General features: G+C 36.9%; 1 protein-coding gene across 4 annotated transcripts in view; it reads right to left on the reverse strand.

The window, feature by feature from the left end:
- The window catches only part of LOC105389289 (adenylyl cyclase-associated protein 1), a 46,365-nt gene that overhangs the window by 15,851 nt on the left and 7,702 nt on the right, over window positions 1-22,812 (reverse strand). For 2 of the 4 annotated variants that reach the window (XM_038112602.2, XM_038112599.2), the window contains exon 2: window positions 3,802-4,025. In XM_038112602.2, the coding sequence (XP_037968530.2) occupies window positions 3,802-3,834 (33 nt within the window). In that variant the 5' untranslated portion in view covers window positions 3,835-4,025. Of the gene's footprint in view, window positions 1-3,801; window positions 4,026-9,919; window positions 10,110-19,136; window positions 19,306-22,812 lie in introns of those variants that run through there. The other 2 variants (XM_038112603.2, XM_038112600.2) reach the window with 2 other exon arrangements.

Here is a 22,812-nt window from a genome sequence, read left to right on the forward strand (position 1 = left end):
GGCACAGTATACCCTTTTTGCAACATCCTGTATAGGTAATATCAGGTTATCAGGTAATAAAAGACCTGGGCCTGTAGAGTGAGACTCGGCATGGGGAGTCATAATTTATAGATCTTTTAGGTTGCAGTGGCGAATGGGCACTGGTAGCCCTGCCCTTTTCTATAACTATAACTATAGGTAATTTTATGGCAATTTAAAAATGGTATAACATTTATCTATTTGAAAAAATCATTAAAAATATACATTACCTATCACCCTAATTTAAAAAAAAATTCAGCCCTTACTTTTAACTTATAACACCCCTCTATTTCCTTCAGGGGTTAAAAAACCTGTGTATTTAATATTTTCTTATGAGTTTTTTTTTAAAACTAGGCTCTTACATAGTTGTACATAATATTATGCGGTATTTTATTCCACTTGTAACGCATAAAATTTATAGCTACAGTAAACATTTCATTTTTTTCATGGCGAGATACAGTCGCACTTAACCGCTTTTTTGCAAAGCTTGTTAAATAGATTTAAAAAATTATGTAAATTTTAGATCTTCAATTTTTAAAAATACTTACTTATTTTTAACAACCTGTAGTGTACAGACTACCACATCTTAAAATATATATATTTTTAATTAACTACGGTTTTTGGTTTCAAATAAAACAAATTATGAACTTACTTTTCAACACCCTGTATATTGTGTAGCTTACCTACCATACACAACCGTTAAAATAAAATAAATTACCCCTCAGAATATAAACAGGCTCGCGCTTTGGCATACTGCATTGACCGTATAGTTCTTATTCGGAGAATCTAATAAGTGTCATTATGTGCAATGTTTACCTTTATCTATGCATCTGTAACTCTATAGTAAAAAATGTAAACAAATCGAAAAGACGAAATGTTTTCTAAGAATTTTCGGCTTTTCTGCATCTAAAATGATTAGAAAATTAACTTTCCATAGCAAATGCATATGTATTATAATACTTGTAGTCATAATTTGTTGATTTAATCAGTTTTTGTGAAATATTTGATAAAAAATAAAATGGCGTGGGTATCGCTCCTAACAGGCCGCCACCAGGGCGACGACTGAAGAAATCTGAAATCTGTCACGGTGTCATCATTTTTAAACCGGAATTTATTAGTTTTTTGCAAAAAAAGTTGACTTCTGGTCCATTAAATCCAACTCTTTAAGGTAACTTTGTTAAGAATTTAATTACCTACACATACATATAAGATTCCATGAAAATGGGCCCTCTGATTTCGAGGGTTTTTTCATAATAAGTCAAAAAATGGCAAAAGACATGGCGTGTTTGCAATTTTTTTTAACATACTTATTATAATCCTGCACCAATTTATAAGCAACTAACATGTTCAGTATACCCTCTGCTACAAAATATATTTTTATCAATGTGATAGAAGCCACCGTTTTTCCAATCTAATCAAGTATATCAAGCCGACTTTAGCATTTTAGCTTTAGGGATCCCCTTAATTAAAATGCCACGATTCATGTAACATGTTTAAGCTCTGCAAATTGAGAGCTATGCTATGAAATATGCGCGTGATATTCATTCCCCATTATCTACTTACGTTGAAAGTACTCCTATTAAGTCCTACTACCTATGCACGGTTGTTCACTTTGCACTCATATTATATTTACGACGTTCGTATTATATGTAAGAACGAGTACGTACGCATTTTGTGTCTCAGAGTTTTACCAGCTCCGATACCTAAGCAGCAAGCACCTTATTGTTCAAATTCCATTGTTTTATTTCAATGTGTCAACGTTATCCTCGCTTTAGAGAAAACATCACGTTTGTTTGCTTATTTGTTCATTCCTCACAAAGACTTCGTAACTTCGTGAATCAGAAAATCCATCAGGATAAAATATCTTCAGCATTCCGTTGCAAAACTTGTAAAAGGTGGAAAGTTTGTCCGAAGTCGTAATTATGTTGGAAAGATATTCAGAAAGTCAGTGGAATTAATGCTCAAGGCACCATTGCTTGGTTTACATTCGGTATTGAATGTAGAAAAAAGAAAACAAAATACAAAAAGCGAGAACGATCAGCAAATACAGAATAATACCATAAGAAGATTTCATTCAAAAACGCAATTATTTCTGAAAAGAGAATCAATTAACAAACCGAGCAGACATTTTGAACTTTACATTTTTTAAATTATAATTTTCATCTCTTTTTGTTTTTGTACTTACAACAACAACTTAGTGCCATTTCATTAAAATTAAGTTAGTTAATTTGAAGATTTAAGGTTTTTTCTCTCCAGGGCCCGTCTTATCTTTCCACCCTGTATAATTCTATTAGCAGAAATAGTCTCGTCCAAGCTGTATACCTATTATAATTCTGTCATGTTTTATGGAAATAAGTAGCGAAATACTGGAGAAGTCAGCCGACCGACGAACATAATAATATCAGATTATACGTCGTTCCGGTTAGGAGCTGCTAGCTAGCCAAATATAAAAACGTACTTTTATCTTATAACATCCATTGAATTTAATCGAGCATTATCATTTACAAAAACATTATACCTAAATGAATAATAAAGCGAAAGGTCTTAACAAATTTAAGACAAAACGAGAATTACTGATGACGACCACAGTTACATGAGTAGTGTTTTTATATAAGAAAAAAATGGCCGAGCTATAAATGGAATGGAGGACACGAGTGTTAGGTTTTTACAAACAAAAAGTTCCATCTCCATCTCATTTGCTCGACGCAATTGTCTACCAGGAATCCAGCTCTCAGCACATCTGAGACTTACTTCTGCTGAAATCGAGACGGAGATAAATTGCTACAAAACCGTTTCATCATCATCCGAGATACTCGTAGCAACAAAGTATTTTGCCGTGGTAATTATTACCTCTTAGACAGTGTCCAGAATGTACACAATTAAAAGTTTTAGCTGGAACCTTCAAACTGTGGTTTATCCAACTTTACCTAAACAAACGGAAGTTTGCCACAAAGAAACAAAGTTTCAAAGTAAATAAATATTTACCACGTAAATCATACTGTTTACTGCCAGCAGGCTATTTCTTAGTGGTTGTTATTTACTTGGATTGTGAAAAGTTTATGGGGGAAAAATGGCGACTTCGAATTTATCGGCAGAGTAAATTGACAGCTAGTGAAAACAAGGGTTGTACAAATAACCGGTCCCTTCCGAAGATAAAATAAATTGATAGCGTCGTTGGCGTTTATGGTGTTGTATTTATTCCTATAGCTTTCTTGTATACAGTACTACTGTCGCGAGACAAAGCAATGCTAGGAGTGCCAAGCCAATGACACTTCAAATAACTTTTCGTTGTTCAGATATTAAAAAATATTATAGAAAATTGGTCGTAAGAACATCGCTGTAAGGTGTCTTACTCAGCAGACATAACAATAAGTATGTGTACTCAATATTTTTTGGGACAAATAAATTATTTATACATAGGTACAAACATAAATTTCGAAGCCAGAGGGGTACCTACTATTCCAGTCATATAAGAGTAAATTATGCTACTTTGGTCGGTGTTCCTCCAGCGAGGACCGCAGGATTGAGCGGGGAAACTCGGCTAACTTACTAAAACATTCACGATGTTCCATTTACCGACGTTTTACATTCTAGTGTGACAGAATTCGTAACGTGTACTGGCACCAAATTGGCTACCTATTTAACCTAAGGACAGGTGTTATAAATTTTACGTGTGTAACTGTGCATGTATCTCTCATTAGGTTCTAAAAAAAAATTGATGTAACTGTGTGATATATCATTTTTATTAACGTTATCAAACTCATTATTTATAATTCCGCTCACCTGCACAATATCCTGATACCCGTTGACACTCATGTTGTCAGTCTCTAAGATCAGCTGTTCTGCCTCTTGGGGAGGGTGCGGGGGCGGGGTGCGGGGCGAGGGGGCGCGCTCGGCGAGCACGGGCAGGCGCTCCAGCCGTGACGTCACTCGCTCCAGCCGCTCGATCAGAGCTTCGAGCTCGGCCGCGGGGTGCTGGCTCGCTACGACTGCCTCGAACTCGCTTCCTGGGGACAAATGGGGACGTTAGTGACATAGTGTTAAGGGTAAAGAAATACGAGCGTGACGTGCGTGCAGCAAGGCACCACCCGGTGGCACAGTTTATAGTATAAAAATAATAAGTAAATTACAGTTCCACGGAAATAGCAGTAGTTTTGATTGATACGATTAGAATGGCATTGGTATAAATGGTATATAAAGAGTCATATGTTGCTTTATGGTGCGGCTAATATTTCAGCGTATTTCAGTTTCCAATACATTTGCCCGACCGCGCAGATACATGCAAAACATTTGCATAAAATTTATGTGCCTGGTTTTCTAGATAAATTCAGTCCGCCTCGATCCTCGGTCACGTTTTTCAAACGAATGTTACGTGAAAACCAAAACGTTTTCCTGAAAATTCTTCAGTAATGTTGAAAACACAGCTTTCGCCTCGAGCCTTGAACCTTGCCTCATTCATCTTTTAATACTCTTTTGAGAGCTGAAATCGAAGGTGCTAACGGCAATGGATTGGTTGGTACTGGATTCTGATACTCGTATATTCAAGATTCAGTAAATTAGATGAAATAAACACACACATATCGTAAAATCATAACTCTGATGGAACTCCTACTCAAATACCAAATTTTGCAATTACTTTTTTCATTTCACTACTGCGATCAATTGCGATTCATAAGCCAGAATAGGAGAGCTATCAGAAAATTTTATATTGCAAACGCTCCTCCGAGAATTTCATATTGCGAAAGTGTGAAGCTACACAAGCGTGTTAGTAGTATATATTCGGAGAATAATAATAAGATTAGCAAATTAGGGAGCAGCTCGTGAATCATAGAGCAGACAAATGAATGTATGATACCTATAGATTGTGGATCTGGCTAACTTGTTGTTTGGCCGTAGCAGCACAGTACAGTAAGAACAATAGACGACGTGGAACAATGAGGTGGCACATCGGCATCGGTCGGTGGCTGGTTACAAATTGATCTATCCGTCAATGCAGAACAGTAACGAGAGAACCTTGCCTTCATCAGTGTTATTGAGATATGAAGACGAATATAGTAAACAAAGCCAACGTCTCAATTAAAGTTATTTTTACGAAACCTTTCTCCTTTTAGGTAGGTACTTAGAGAGTTTTACAAGTTAGTCTAAGCTTTTACTAAGTACGTATTATGATTTTATTTTAAGTTTTCTTTGGATCTTTCCAACTCACAAATAATTTATTACAAAGTGTCTGTAAAGTTTACTCCTGAACCTATCGAAGATCTCAAATAAGATCATGACTTTTACTGAAGCCTTGGGAAAACATAAAAAAACAAGTTGGTGAATAAATTTTGTCTGTAGTCGTCATAGGTTCATACTGGTAGGTACTTAAGGGGAATAAATGAGAGTAACATTTAAGGAAAACGGCATTTATAAACATGATATTTACAGAACACTCAGCCCTTCATTACTGGGCATGGGATACTTCTCAAGTTACCCGGGGTACCCTCGGGAAATGTAGAGTTTCTTTTTGTTTGATATTCGTATAGGTATCGTAAGATCATAGTATGTACAATTGTACACTAATACCTACTATAGTTATGGTTATTATAAATGGGAAACATTTGTGTGTTGTACCTACTTAAGTAAACGCACGAGCAATGAAAAATTTCTAGTGACATAATATTATGGACCGTTAAGGCCCCGTACAGGGTGACGTGCCGCGCCAATTTTGGGTTTTCAATGCTCTTCACACAGCACACGCAGTGACACGCACACATGTAAGTTTGCACAGTGGGTCGATAAACTTTTACTCGCAACTTTATTGACAATAATGTTCAAGTACATTTTGGGTGATTTTAGGGTAAGTAAGTATAATTCTTACTTACACTGGTAGGCACCAGGAAAGAGTAGAAATTAATAGGGGTGCCACTTTACTCTATACTCGGAACCCGATTAGCTTTCTCAAACAAATGTGGTATTTACTTGTAGAAAGGTAACTACAAGTATTAAAGTGTAGATAATAAGTTTCGGGCATTCTCCAGCCAACTGAACCCCGACGACAAAGCAAAGTAAATACATAGTGTCGCAAAAGGGCTATACTAAGCCAAAAGGGGATGACTCAAGGGGTCATTCTGAACAACTTTTGTTCTAGGAGATTTGCAAATTCGCGAAAAAAAATATTCGTTTTCCATGGTAAAAAGTCACATGTCCAACAAAGTTAATTTCCAAAACTCGTAGAGCAAAAATTCAGAATGACCCCCTGTCTTACTCCTTTTTACCGGACTGCCGAAAGAGGAGGGTAATGTTTTTTGATTGTATGTATGTATGTTTGTCTGTTTCTTTGTTCCCTCCTGTAGCCTAAACGGCTTGATAGACTTTGATGTATGAGGTATTGTTAGAAGCGTATTAATGGCGCAATGGTTATAGGCTATGTGACGTTCCATCAAAATGAACATAGCGCCCTCTAGAGGACATAACGTGATGATCGAAAAAATAATAATTCAACTTTGCCGTGTAAGGTATCAAATGAAAGGGCTTGATTTTCACATTATAAAAATATGCATATTGAAGGTATTTAAATAACAACACCAAAATTATTGAAATAAAAAATGATCATGAACTACTGACGTAAAATTTCATAAAATAAAAACAACTAAAAAGTTACAAATAAAAAAATACAATTATAAACAAACGAAAAACCCGACTGTACGCTAAAAACATGAAAACAAGTCCCAATGTCAATAGAGCGGTGGTAGCTCAGTCGGGCAAGCGCCCGCTACTCAATCAAGAGATGCGGGTTCGAATCCCGGCGCTGACATGTACCAATGAGTTCTTTTAACTTAAGTACAATGTATACCATCGCTCTTACGGTGAAGGAAAACATCGTGAGGAAACCTGCATATCTAGATTTAGCACGTCTAGATATGTGAACCCACCAACCCGCAGTGGACCAGCGTGGTGGGAAATGGTCCAAGCTTAGGAAGGCAGTTTAGACCTTGGGGATATGCACAAAGGTTCCACTCGAGAGAGCCAGGTGCAGGTACTTACACCCCCACAGAGAATAGAATAGAATAGTCCCAATGTTAATGGAAAGTATCGCAGGCGGGGACCAACTTGACCGCCACTCAAGGCCGTTTTCTAAGTAACATTCAGCTAAATGGTGAACCCTCTGCTGGTCCCCGCCTACGATACTTTCCATTAACATTGGGACTTGTTTTCATATTTTTAGCGTGCAGTCGGGTTTTTTGTTTGTTTATAATTTGTTTAGTACTATATACCGCTTTTTCAATACCTGTAAGTACATTTTTTGGTAGCAGCATAATATTTTTACTTAATTTTAGGGTTTCGAACGTCGAAAGAAAAAAAGCAACGTTATAGGATCTCTTTGTTGTCCGTCTGTCACCGCCCTTTTTCTCAGAAACGGGTAAAGATATCAAGCTGATATTTCGCATAGATGGGGAGTAACCCAAAAAAAATATTATGGTACTCCCTGTCCCACACAAGTAAATTGGGGCTTATATTTTTTCCAGTTATTTTGATGTGTATCCTTTTTTTTCTTTGATGTTTTGTATAAATATGACGTGTTTGTTTTCTTTAAATCTGTATTTTTTTTGTTGTTGCTGTCTATGTGTCGAATAAATGTATCTTTATCTTCAAATCACGCCATCTATCGTTTGTTTTTTTTGTGGCTACTGTCTATAGAAGAAATTCAGTCTTTGACAATTTTACGTTACGAATTTATTTTTATTTATTTTATTTTTATTTTTACATTTTCGTGGAGAACCAACAGCATTTTGTTAATAAATAACTATTACTTATGAACACATAACAACTTGATGCCATTAACAGAATGAACTTAGTAAACCCAGTAAACCTAACACATCCAGAGGAAAAATAAAATCTCTTTCTCTCTCTCTGAAAAACATACTTAATAGCCCAAACTCGATGCTTTTAGCTATTAACATCTTTGAAATAAAATTGAGCCACCACCGTGTTACTGCCCTCATCAGATCCTCACGAGACCATACCTCAAAAAGCACCAAGTCAAGAGACTGTATTTTTGATCCCTAACCTAATGTTCGTGCGTATTGTCATCACTTAGATCCATTCGCTATATTCCTGCTCCTCATCAGACCTTTACGAGACTGTAATGTCACGAGAATATTGCACACTATCTAATTTAATTTAATGTATTGAATATATTGGAAGAATTATGCTTCCTCAATTTCAAATCAAATTATGTTGGTGTCATAAAAGTTGAAAAAGTGCAATGACAACCAATGTGCAGTGATTTTGTATCTGTACACGATAACATCGCGAGCTGTCAGTGCTGCCTAAACCGACGTGACCCTTCTTTGGAGGCCAGCGGCCAACTGAGTCAAACGTCACTTGTGTTTATGATTTTATAACACAGAAAACCGCCATAGATATTTGTATGAAGATTTGAGGGAAAAAATTGCTCAAGTTTGGGATTAATTTACACAAAATAAGTGTGTGTTTATTAAAAAACAAGGTATTTAGCGCCTAGTCCAAGCCTTTAACTTTATAATATGATAAAAATCATATGAAAATTCTTGATGATTACGACACAGTTGTTACAATACGGGAGTGTCATATACTGGTTTTTCGTCATATTCTGAATTTAATTTACAGTTACCCATAAGCTTTTACTTAAATTCGAATGATCCAGCACCTAGCTAGACTCTTCGACTACCGGTGTGATTTTTTTCAAGGCTGTAGAGCATCATTTACTACATAATTCTATGACAATGCCAACCCTCGATTGCCTATTGCCGACCCTTAAAGGCAGGTGGAATTTTTGAAATTGCTCTTTCCGTCAAAACGGCTGAACCAATTTTTATGAAATTTGGTATGAAGTTAGCTGACACCTGGGATTAACACATAGGCTACTTATCGCGGAATTCTCATATGTATACTTTTTAAGGCGAAGCGAAGCTCGCGCGATCATCTAGTCAATAATATAATATGTTATCATTGGGAGTAAATAACCTAGTTTTATTAATATTGGGGGTGTGGTCGATTATTAACGTATTGCAAGTATCTATCAGTGACAATGTAGGTACAGTATGTTGGTTTTGTATTATGTTAAAGAAACAAGAATAACAGAAGAATCAATGGGTATCAATCAAATGAATAGCATAAAGAGCGTACGTAAGTCTTCTTCGAATTATCCTGGACATGACTCACACCTTATTTACATGAACAAATTATATTCTGAGTCATTATTACTTATATTTATTTTTAGATGTTAACTGTTGTTAGTAGGTAAGGAATAACTAAAGATATAAGTTTTCATACTTACAAACTCTTAGGAACTTTCTAGATTTATCATTTAACTTCTCCTATTTGCAGGGAAACTTAAGTCATAATAAAGACGAGGAAGACGCAGCCCTTTTCTAAAAATAAATCTCATTAAGGTTATCATTAAGAAGTGGGAGTTCATTACACTTGGACAGCGATATATTTAAGTGTCAATAAATACACTAGACAATAATAAAACGGAAAACACTAGCGATAATTGAATGAAAATAGCATTTGTACAGCGGCCAAGTTTACATTGAAAGATAAGCAGAGCGATGAGTCAGTGGCTGGTGACTGCATTCATCAACGTCGCTGAATATTCTACGACAAAAAGCATAGTCAACTAAAACAATAATTTGTGAATTCTACTACTTTGCTTGACGCACGCTGTAAACGATTGTTTCTGTTTGTTGCCATGGAGCAAAGAATTCGAAAGAGGAGAGATCGGAATATTATTAAACAGCGAGCAAAGAATAATAACGTTTTGATTAATTTCATCACAGATCGATGCCACGATGGCTCTAGTTGTCAGAAAACATTCCTCACATTGCCTCACATCATTATAATCACACATGTTCTCAGAATGCAACAATTGACATACCCAAATTCGTTGCATCTATCACGTTTTCCCCATCAACACCAGCAAGATTCGCCTTCACTCGGGACTCAAACATGTCTATCAAACTCCGCATGCTGGACTCTTCCATATTGAACTACTAAACAGCTAAGCACTTCGGTGAAATGAACAACAAACAAGCACTAACTCCGCGGAGTGTAAAACTGTTATGGCTTAGCTATATCTAAAGTCTTACATCCATTCACTATCGAAGATAAGATACGATAAAGTCATGTATTTGTCATTCATTTTTTTGTAGATATTTTTAGGTACGTAACTGGGTGCGTGGTTGATAGTGGATGCTTTATTATAACCACGGCGGGGGATCGTAGAATCGATTCCCGGGTATTCAATTAATAATTGTTTGTTTTGAGTACGATAATTTCCTTCTAATGGGCAATTGGGCAACCAAAAGAAGTGATCAATGAACAAATTACTCTCCAATAGAGTCTGCCTTCCATTAGGTTATATCTTTATAAGAGCGATTACCTACCGTATACCTGCTGCTAACTTGGGTTCTATAATCTACTTAAGGCATTTGTGTTAAAGAACCTTGAAAAGGCTTACAAGCTTCAAGATTATCTGTGAACAAGTGAATAATATTGAAGTTTCCGAAGCTTTACACTAAGTTGAGCAAACCTCTCGTAGATAACAGGATAGCGATATATAGTTAAATTTCTGCCGACTCTATAATAATATAATACGGCCAGACCATCTTAATTAGTGTAATGAACTCGAGTATTCAGCCCAGCTACAAAGCTACCGGCAATTATGCGCTTTATGCTGTAAGTACTTTACGTTCAGCTAAATAATTTGTGTTATGTTATACCCGCTGAGTGTTTTACTTAGAAAATAACATGAACAAAACTATAACTGTTTTCATTTTATGTTAACCACTTAAGTAGCTATATAATCTAAGCACTGTATAAAACTTAATTTGTACGCTGAAACTTTTTGAGACAAGTTTGAATAATGAGGGTTTAGCATTAAACGATTAGGGATGCCACAAGAACTTTCAAAGATTAAAGGTTACACAATATCAACATCATGTACAGTCGTACCTATAGAAGCTATAAAGTAGGTATCAAGTGAAATGTAATCACTAAGGAGACTTACAGACGATCCCTTAGAGGCAATCCTAGCTCACAACAATCCAACAATAAAAGTTCGGAACCAGAAAACATAGAGCTACACGGCTCAGTGAATTACAGTAACTGTAATAGCCATTGTGGCCTTTCTTGCGATATAAATAAGAGCGAGGTCGGTAATAGCATTAACTGTGATTGACGGTCAAGTACAAGGCAAATAATGAGACTGGAACAGACCCTACAAAGCCTACCTACGGTCGTTTCGTTATACGACGCGTCAATTTAATTGGGTTTATATGTATTAAACAGCTTTTATAAATAAATTTGCATTTTATGGTTAAATTTAATACACTTGTAATATTTGTATAACTCTGACTCTGTTATTGAAACATAAAACGATAGAGTCTGAACAAAGGGTGGATATTAAATTTACGGCGCCGACATGTTTTTTTTTATAAAAAGGTTATTATTAAATAGCCGATCAAAAACAAATGAAAGCAATGAAATTTGGTATAGGTAAGTACTACTAAGTACTAGAGATGCCACGAATATTCGGCAACTATTCGGTATTCGGCCTATTCGGCCAGTTTTTTCAGTATTCGGTATTCGGCCGAATAGTGCGTACTATTCGGGCCGAATACCGAATAGTAAATCATGTAAAAAATGACTTGTTATTTTAATCAAAATTGTGTATTTATTTCCAAATCACAACATTTTAGTACTTAAAATTAATCAGTAGTAAGTTGTGCTGGATAAAAACGAGCATTTCAGCATTTTTGGTAGCCCACGATTGCGCTTTCATTGTAACCATCCTCAGAAAATAACCTCTCACTATAAACGCTACTTCCAGGTGAAGAAAGATAAGTTTTAGCAAATGACAATGGGCAGATTGGGATCACCCTCCAATAGCATTAAGATTAACATCGTTGGATAGGTCTTGTCAATAGGAATTACTTTTGCTATGACAGCTTTGTTGTCACAGTTGTCCGTTCAGAGATATTTGACTTATAAGTTCCGATACTCGTCAGTTCATCTTACTGCTATTGGAGGCTGGACCACCCTCCAATAGCATTAAGACTAACATCGTTGGATAGGTCTTGTCAATAGGAAAAACTTTTGCTTTGACAGCCTTGTTGTCACAGTTGTCCGTTCAGAGATATTTGACTTATAAGTTCCGATAGGGGGTTAATTAAATATTTTCTTGGGAAATAATACACGGTGATTATTTAATTAATTATTATTATAATTACACTATCTACACTGTCAGACGAGATCTGGGCATATTGGATGACAATAACTGACGATAAAAAACAAAAAGGGCAGCGGTGGAGGTGTATTCTGCCCGTAAGTAAGATGAACTGACGAGTATCGGAACTTATAAGTCAAATATCTCTGAACGGACAACTGTGACAACAAAGCTGTCAAAGCCAAAGTTATTCCTATTGACAAGACCTATCCAACGATGTTAGTCTTATTGCTATTGGAGGGTGGTCCCAGCTCCCATATATTTTTGCCCATCCTCTTTTCAAAAGGTTCGGGTATTGTTTTTTGTTTGCTGACCACCACTTGTAAGGATCGGCAATTCGATCTAGGCGAACGTTTGCCACAGCATTCCGCCTCCTAATAATTAGCATTTCTCATATTGTAGCGACTTCTTCAAAGCAGTTCCAGGAACAATAAAACAGGTTGTAGCGCCGAATATTCGGCGGCCGAATATTCGGCGCTTCGGCCGGCAGCGTCGCCGAATATTCGGTATTCGGTATTCGGCCAATTCACTATTCGTGGCAACACTACTAAGTACATAACATATTTTTTACACCTGTAAAGTGAGAACGTAATGGCTCATAATATCACACGTTCTAGAGGTCAGTATTCGCAAAATACCTAGTTACTGAAAACCATGTAAAGTGTTCTTAACTTCTTACCGCCAAACGCAATCATCCCCCGTCCTATGTACCTACTTGAGTATCAGGCAGTAATACTCAACGCTTTGTTAAATGCGACTACCGGAATAACACACGAAATTGTTTGAGGATCAAAGATTTTATTAAACCACTAACTTTACCCACCAAGTAATATAAGGGGAATTATAAAACGAGCGAACAAAAAAAAACTTTGCGACTGATGATGACATACTGTTTTAATAACTTGAGCGGTATGAATTTGAGTAACCGAAAAATTAACTAAACTGACGACGAATATTGATTTATAATAAAATCCAGAACGAGCTTACAAAAAGTGGATTGTGATAAATCCATTTCAGATATTAAAATTTTATCCGAGCGACTAAATTACTAAGTGAGCGACTGGAAATAGAGAGAGAGCAACTTCAATATTAAGATATAAATTCGATTTTTCTAAGTGAGGTTATACTTAGCGAACTACTAAAAAGTTCACTTTGAGCAAAGTTTTGTATACTGCTATTAATGATTATTGGTTACTGATATTCTATTTGAGGGCTTATGTTTTTTATTTAGATACGCTTTTTTAATGAAAACTACAGATTTTTAAATGCGCGTGAATTCGAATGGGGGCGGGGCGACGAATCGTTGCAGTCAGGTGAGTCGTAGTAGGGCTCCTCATACCTATCAATGTTTCTTAGTATTAATAAGAAGTTTTTTTTAGTTGACTGAAGCGTCTTATTTTATTTTTTGTTCATTTGATTGGAATAAATGCATGCATATTACTTAACTTTTACGGAGTACATTGTTTTATTTAATTACCCTTATATTTCAATAATAAAATTTCTCAACTAATAGAATAGTGTTTCTTCAAATAGTTATATTTCATATTATTTTTATTTTTTAAATGTGAGCTCATTATACTCTGCTCATTAGTGTATTTTTCAAAATGGTTTTTGTACTCGAAACACTTCATTTAAAATAAAATGCTGCTCAGTATAAAAAATACATTTGCCAAATATTGAAAAAAATGCAGGACGTAACGTTGACACTCAAACAAATATTAGGTCGCTCAAACATTATGAAGCTGCTCATTTTGTATTTTAAGTAACTCAAATTAATGTTTGTAAGTTGCTGTTCTGTTGATTTCTCGTCACTCGCAGTCAGTCGCTCACTTAGTAATTCTATAACCCAAATTAATTAATTTTCACACTTAGAACTGTAATTTACAGTCACTCGTTTTATTGCTACCCGTAATATAATATCGTAAAAACAACTAAACACGTACAAATTCGAGTCTCTAACAGCTTTCGAGTACAATACAGAGTAAAAGGATAAGAACGCAATCATTCCAGCGGCAGCTTATCATTTCCTTTCACAATCACGACCCTTTGTAAGTGCAACGTCGTGTTTGTAAAATGTTTTGTGAATGTTGTCGTTTTCTTTATTATTAGCATCCCTCTACGCCACTTGCGTACACAAATACAGATGAGTCTAGAGCGAGCTATTTCGGTTCAAGCCTTGCACGGCCAAGGCCGGCCGTGCTGTGACTAACGATGCATTGCGTAATGACGCTTTTCCAACAATAATTGGGCCTTTCATAATGGACACAAAACATGTTCAATTTGATATGGAAGGAAACACAATAGCTGATGTGGGAATAAGTACTTATTGGCTGAGCATCGATTGCGACTACTCGTATATGGTCTGTAACCTTTGGTGTCAGCGTCAAATGCTTTTAGCCATCTCTAAACATATGATCAAACCAAGTCACACGTCCTAACAGGTATGGAAACTTGATTATGATTACCGACTGACTTGAGTACATGTATCATGATAATATTTTACAGACTATGCATTGGTAATGTAGTAAAATTTCACTAACCGAGCTTTCAAATGAATAGCGGTCTGTTTAAAAGATGAAAGACAAAGGATTTACTTTACATGTAAATTTCCCTCTACGGCAGAAAAGTTCCACGTGTCATGTTGCTCCCGCAGGCAACATCCACTAACAAATTCACCTGGCAGATACAAATTAACGTAGGTATATGAGAGGGAAAATTTTCATAATAAACTACTTTAAAGTATGCTTTTTAGTTAATGAAAAAGTACAAGTACCTACGATGTGATGGCGCGTGCGAGTCCCCGGTTACAGGGGATTAGGATCCTAAAGGGAATGGCGCAAATTATTGCTCTCGCAGGGTTTTGTTCGATTATTTATTATTAACTGCAAATTGGCTAGGTTCATCGCATAATGTTTGTATTGGCTACAGACCTTAACTGTTGTTTAGCATTTAAACTTCTGTAATAGTCAAGAAGTAATATCCCTATGTTATACAAATAAAGAATTTTTAATATGAAATACCATTTTTGTGTTTTTGTAGTGGTTTGTAGTGATGATGTTAACCCTTTAGCATGCAAAGTTTGAATAGATGCCAGCAAAGTAGAATAGCGTTCCATTACTGTAGTTTACGGGAAACCTATAGGGTAGGGACACTTGTCTAAGGTAGGGACACAACATAAACAACCTAAATTTTTAAAACCACTAATCCTATTTACTATTGAGCAGAATCATTTATGTTTGCTATGATCATATAAAATCACGTTGCATTATGCACAAAGCAAACTTTTCATAGTGGTAACATATCCAAGCTAGACATAGAGCGGTAACTGGACCCCAGGCGGTCGACCGCAAGTGAGCATAATTAACCGGGTTAGGTACACCTAACCAGCGGAAAATGTCGACGATATTCTGATTGTTGCCGAGAAAATCATTTCAACCAGCCATGTAAAACGTAGATTAACTTTGCAATCCAATTATAATTAATTATTAAGACTCGGCTACTAATTTAAGCAAGAGACGGATTTAACTATACCTAAATTGTTTTTGGGACTTTACGTTGAATTACAAGTTCTTTGAAACAAAACACAGTTTATAAGAGTTGAGTTATCTAAGAATCAACATTCCCAAGTAACATTTCATTCGAGCTTAGGTTGTAAGAAATGCCTTTAGGTTTTATAAGGGTTGTGAAAAGGTTAATGCTTTGCTATCTGGTCATATTGAGTACTTGAGAATGATTAATAAGTCCTAAAACCAATTGTTTATTAATACAACCTTGGAGCTGCTGATAAGAGTTTAAATTAACGTTATTTTAACTTGTATTTCAAGAGCATATAGTTCTAGGATCTTATAGTTGTCGTAGACTCCTGATAAAGTTCTAGAAAAGCTAGCATTTATGCTAAAGTGAGAGCTTAAGGTTAAATTTTAACCTCGATACAACCATAAAGTTATGGAATGTTGAAATCACTAATAAGTAATTTTTAAAACCCATCTCAAACCTTTAGGCTGATGAGAGTTGTCTAGGCAAACAAATTAGGACTTCTTGAAGAAAACCAAAAGCATTAAGCACTGGCTATGAGCTAAAGGCATAATTTAAGTCTTTCAAGAATATTTTAAAGCTTTAGAGGCATCCTCAAAATATGTTTAATGCTTTATAGTAATTTCCTAACGGCCGCCATATTTTTTCACTGAAATAAAAAAAAAAACTTAGCAAAAAGATACATTTTAATTAATTAGGGGAAAATTTAGTAGCGTGAGCTATACTATTCCAAATATATGTTTTTTATATAGACAGTACTTTTATTTCTAATATAACTTTAAACCAAACATAAATTTTTTTTTATTAAAATATCTTCAAATCTATTATTTACAAAAGGCCCGTCACGTATACAGAACTATTATCCTAAAGTACCACGATAAAGTGCTAGTCGCACAAGTTTTTCAATATTTCCTGCCTTCAGCATAACTACTTACTGTATTTTTTATTAATACAACACTTACAAGTTAGCCATTTTGAATCTTGGAAAGTGTCAGGTAATGGCGGCATTTATTATATATAATTATTATAAAATCTTACACAGAAACATTTCAAAACCCGAGAGTCCTGGAAAGGCAATACAAATATCCATCAAATATGTTTCAAGTTATAGTAGAGTTACATCCAGGACTAATTTAGAACTTAAAAGCTGTCTTCCAAGGTTATGTTAACCTTAAATTAAGGTTGTGAAGGTTATATATAGGTTCTGTGTAATTAGATCAAAAGGTTCTGGGTTTGAGCTATAGGTTTCGCTGTAGCTCTCAGAAAGGTTCTAAAACGTGGGCCCTTTTTGCACTCAGGAGGTTAATATAAGGTTAATATAACGTTATTGAGCCTTCTAAGACTTACGAGTAGATTTCCATACAAAGGTTCTAGAACCTTTTCAAAACCTTTCTAAAACCAAAAATGTTACTTGGGTTGTCCGCAAAGTTTGCCAGAGAATGACGGAGAGACAAGTCTTTCCAAGTCTCAAAGATTTAATTAAGAAAGAAGAACTTGAATACAACATTTATTTCGTGAATCTAATGCTATCAGATACAGCTGGCGAGTTTATTAACCGTAAAAGAAGCGACCATCTGTTGCGCTAACGGCAAGGCTCACCATCTGCACGCGGACACTCGTCATCGCACCAAGTATAGATAAACTACACAGACTCATGAACATACCTACACTCGGCTGCTTGAATACTTATCAAACATTCACCTAGACGACCTGCTGTCCCGTTACTTCTCGTGAGTAGCTCCAACACCTCAAGGTTTCACATGAATTATTAGCACAAGCTAAGCCGAGTGGAAGCATCATTTGGCGAGAACAAGCCGACTCGAGAAAGCCGGGAGTGTTTGGAGTACGGCTTGGGAAGGGCTGGCTAAATGAGAGCACGTGCCTCACTCGCTCCCGCCAGGGGGCTCTCACGGCGCCCTACATCTTCCCGTGTCCTCTAACTAAACTACCGCCTCAAACCTACATTTTTAACGAACCCCGTACTCTGCTACTTTTTTATTACAGCCGAAGCAGATACGTTTATATGTTTCTCATAAAATTTACACTAGCTTCGCAAGCACCGTTGGAGTTCAATTTCTCAAAAGACCGGTTACATTTCCAGAAAGTCGGATAATTTAATTCAGCATCGAGATGGTGTTAATATTGTAAATGAGAGTTTGATGGGTGGCCGGTTAAATGAGAAATATAATTTAATATTTAGTGACGCATGTAAAGATGGTCCGCACGTTTAGATAAGTGACCCACGTTAAGGTTACGGCCGCATTGAAATAATTATAAAGGGACGAAATACACAGAGACCGCAGAGATGAAATGTGGACAGTTATTATAGAGGCGAAGTAGGCGGGCATATAATTCGTCGTTCTATTTACGCTCGGGAGGAGTGCCAGATTTGCCAACGCAGCGCTGGAGACCCCAAAACGTACCGTAATTACACAACCACTCAGCTGTTTTCATTCGTAAACATATCAAATAGATATTCCGTGCGAACTAACGCGTTGTATTCATTGCCGGCGCCATTATAAAGCCTTTATGTGACCTACAGCATATATTGCATAAATGTGAGGTGTGTGAAGAACAAACAACCGGCGCGGCGTATGGATTGAGGGCGAAATTGGATTGGTCCGAATATTTTTATTTCCCGTGACAGTACAATCAATTTAGATAAGTACCTTATATTTTATACCTCTGTTATGTGGCTACAAGTACCAAAGCATACGTTATAATGTTTTTGTAGTGGGATTAAGTAAATTTAACTAAAAATATCTTAAAGGTACCTAACATTAATACTCATCAGAATTATGAAAATAATTTGTGACCAACACATAATTAGGCGTTGTTATTTTCATAAGAATTTAAAATACAGATGAACACAACAACTATAAACAAAAAATAATAATATATTATATATATGCAACATCGCTGACTCATCATCTCTACACTACATATTATTCAAATGAGTATGATAATAATATGTTCTTATCACGCAAATTCACAAGTGTCCTCTCTATATCTATTTCGGGAATAACTCACACATTACATGACAATATGTGCGACTCCAATAGGATAAGACACTTTAATCCACCAAACCACTATGTCACCAAAGTGCTTATCGCGATTGAAATAAAGGGGAAGCGGTAGGCACACGGATCATTGATCCATTATGTCATATCCACGATCGTTTTGCGAACGATGCGTGAGCAACATTGTTAGAATATCAAACCGCGCCCACCGCTCATCGCAATGCTAAGAAAACACACCGACCGGCATTGATGGAAATCAATCGAGAAAAAGTGGAAACCACCGGTTACATGGAAAGTTGGGAAGAGAAACTCACCGGAAGATTTATGTTGCGTTTTAATGCACTAGTTCAAGCACAATAATCCGTGATGTGGGTATAGCACTGCAGTATCCTTTGGCACAGTTTTTCTGAGTGTCTGTATGTGTCTGTCTGTCAGTCAGGGTTTGAGGACGCGTGTCGGCCTGCGCGTGCGTCGATGGGGACTGAGCGTGAGCCGGGCGGCGGCGGCGGCGGCGGCGGCGCGGCGGCGTGAGTCACCGGCCGGCGCGCACGTCACTCGCTCTCTAGTCTCTACTCACGGACGAATCACTTGCTCTTAGTTGATTGCTCATCGACAAAATTCTTAAACAATTAAATATTCATAACATAATATTTAATTGTAAAGAGCAAATCGCATCATGTTATGATGCGATGTGGTTTAACGAGAACCAAAAAGTCATAAATAAGAGAACTAGTAAGATATCTCATCTAATAAAAGTTAGTAGACAACTTCAACTTATGAAATTGATAGTAAAAAGTCGATAAATAAGAAAGTTTTCTGCCATGAAAAAGCATTATTACCAGATTTTAGCATCACTCAATAAAAATCTTGATCACCAAAAGTAACATAACGCCATACTTGGTAATGGGTATCCTCCTTAAAATAATGGAAGGGGGTGATTCTCAAATGACGCGATTTTGGTATGTCCAAGCCATAAAATACATGAAATTGATAGTTTTATACCAGGATGTATTTTTTTTTTAATAATGTATCTTGTGACCGTTTTTATACATTAGTAATGTAATGCATAAATTTATAAAGAAAGCGACAATTATTTTTTAAAACTCAATATCATAAGTTCTTTGGCGCGTCCTTCACTTGATTTTATTTTTAGGTCAAGAAAAACTCACTTTTTAAAGTAAAATAAGCTTATGATTTATATGTTATCATTATAACAGATACTTATGGTAATTGTAAATTAGGTTTCTATTCACTCTTAGGTTTAGTTTTCAAAAATATAACGCATTAAATTTTGTCCGAGAAAAAAAACTAACTTCTTTGGCGTAACGATACCGTCTTCCTACTCTGCGTTTAAACGATCACCGGACACAATCACCATGCGTCCCTCACCCTTCAGTCCCCCACTATCTTCGACCAGGAGCAGAGGAGCGTAAGTTTACGGAGTATGACGAAAAAAATTTTTTTTTGCGCCATAACGGGTTTTGGTCGGGTAAGTGCCTAATTTCTTCGATTGTTACTTTTATGCTATTATTTGTTTTTGTTGCATACATATTTTTGTCCACGTATGTCTATTCAAACAGTATGCACGTGTCAATAAGAGGTTCCAATTGTACATCAGCTTTCTGTAAAAATAAATTTTAAGTGATGATTTCTAATTTCGTTGGCAATAATTTCTTTGGATTTCTTTGGCATTCTGCGCCAACGAAATTAGTTTTGATACAAAGAAATTAGTATTGAGTATGAAACACCATTAATAACGCTAACTTTATGCATTCAATGTCTATTATGGTTAATTCTCTCATCATCATCATCAGCCAATAATCATCCACTGGACATAGTCCTCTCCCAATAAGCGCCACAACACTCGGTTCTCGGCCTTCCTCATCCAACTACTACCGGCTACCCGCCTAAGGTCGTCAGTCCAGCGGGCAGGAGGGCGTCCCACGCTGCTGTTGCCTGTTCGTGGTCTCCACTCGAGAACTCGTCTTCGGGCTCTGAGGAATGGACGAGGAGAATATGTGACGAAGTTTCCCGAATGCAGCCCAACCCTTGTTGGATGCGCCTTGCAGCCTCCTTGTCCAAGTTGCTTCTGCCTAGCCGAATAGTCTGCCCGAGGTAGACGTATTCATGCACAACTTCGATTGTTGCCTCACCAACGACGACCGGCTCCGGTTTCATGTGAGCATTGTACATGACTTTCGTCTTGTCCAAGTTTATACCGAGGCCTTCACGTCGGGAAGCAGCATTTATGCCACTTAGCATCCAGCTAAGTTCCTGCAGAGATTCTGCCATAATAACGATGTCGTCCGCGAAGCGGAGGTGTGACATGTACTCGCCATTTATACATATGCCATGTCGTTTCCAGTCTTAAAGACATCCAGTGAATTGGTGAACAGTTTCGGAGATATCACATCCCCCTGTCTCACTCCACGTTTCTGTTGGATAGGTCTTGTCTTGTGGTCCTGTACTTGGACAGTCATAGTAGCGGCATTGTACAGACACCTCAACACGTCGATATAGCGCCAGTCGATTTGGCATCTCTGCAAGGATTCCAAAACTGCTTAGATCTCGATGTAGTCGAAGGCTTTTTCATAGTCCACAAAAGCTAGATACAGAGGCTAATTATACTCTTCGGTCTTCTGTATAATCTACCTTACTGTGTGGATGTGTTCTATTATTGTACTAAAGCCTTTTTGAAACCCAGCCTGGTTTCCGGGTGCTGAAACTCGTCTAACTTTTGGGCAAGACCATTCGTGATAACCCTTGAGAACAGCTTGTATACATGGCTTAAAAGCGAGATCGGTCTATAGTTCTTCAGAAGGGTTTGGTCACCCTTCTGAAGAACTGTAGTCCTCTCTAGAAGCTGGTGTTGACAGCTCCAATTTGGTGCAGTGTGGGACGAAGGGTCGACTTCACAAGACATCTCCTCTCCAGCTTGAAGTTGATATTCAGAGTGCCTCGGAGAAGTCGGTGATCACTCCCAGTTTTAAACCTATTGATCACTGGGACATATCTGAAAATGTGCAGCTTGTCAGTCATAATGAAGTCTTTTTCGTTTTTCGTCCTACCATTGGTGCTTGCCCATGTCCACTTCCTCTGGGGCCGATTCTCAAAGAAAGAATTCATCAGAAAGAAAGCCCCTCCCTTTCGAGGAAGTCTACAAGCATTTGCCCTCTCTGGTTTCTGCTACCAAAGCCATGATATCCTACCCTCGAATCGTCGCATTCTTGTACTCTCACTTTGGCGTTGAAGTCCCCCATCACAACGGTGTATTGGGTCCTAGCAGTACACGTGATGCCCTAGAGATATCCTCGTATACTGCTTCGACTTCTGTGTCAGAGTGTGCCGAGGTTGATGCATATAACTGTACGACCTTCAAGGAATACCTCTCGGTTAGTTTAAGTAGAGTCGATTTATTGGTTTTTAACATAGGCAACATGTTATTTTTTTCATAAAAGTCATTAATTTTACTAATTGCAATAACCTTAGCTTTCGAAGCGCGCTTCGAAGGTAAAACCTTTTAGTCTTACCGTAGAAATGGCTTTTTTATCTCCCTCATAATTAACCATTCATCGTCTGCTGAAAATACATAGATAGTTATTTTAAAATTTAACTTATTTATCTTCATTACTTTTTTTATTAACCTACAGGGTATTGCAAAAGTGGTATACTAAGCCAAAAGGGGTTGACTGAGCGAGTCAACCTGAATAACTTTTGTTCTTGGTCCTTTCGGCTAAGTATAACATTTTTGCAACACCATAATAATACCATTGAAGAGAGCAATTAATAATGTTTAGTCAGCGAGGGAGTAAAGAAAGGGATCTACAAAGACATAAACACAACAGCTTGCCAAAATTTACGGTTCGCTGAACAAAGAACTAATGTTCTTCATTAACATAATTGTATATTTTGAAAACAATAATAAGTGAAGGTCTTTATCTACTATACCTCTACACCTACAGGGTGGAATTTGAAAAGTCATAGACCCAG

This window comes from Plutella xylostella, chromosome 5 (assembly GCF_932276165.1).
Source record: "Plutella xylostella chromosome 5, ilPluXylo3.1, whole genome shotgun sequence".
NCBI lineage: Eukaryota > Metazoa > Arthropoda > Insecta > Lepidoptera > Plutellidae > Plutella > Plutella xylostella.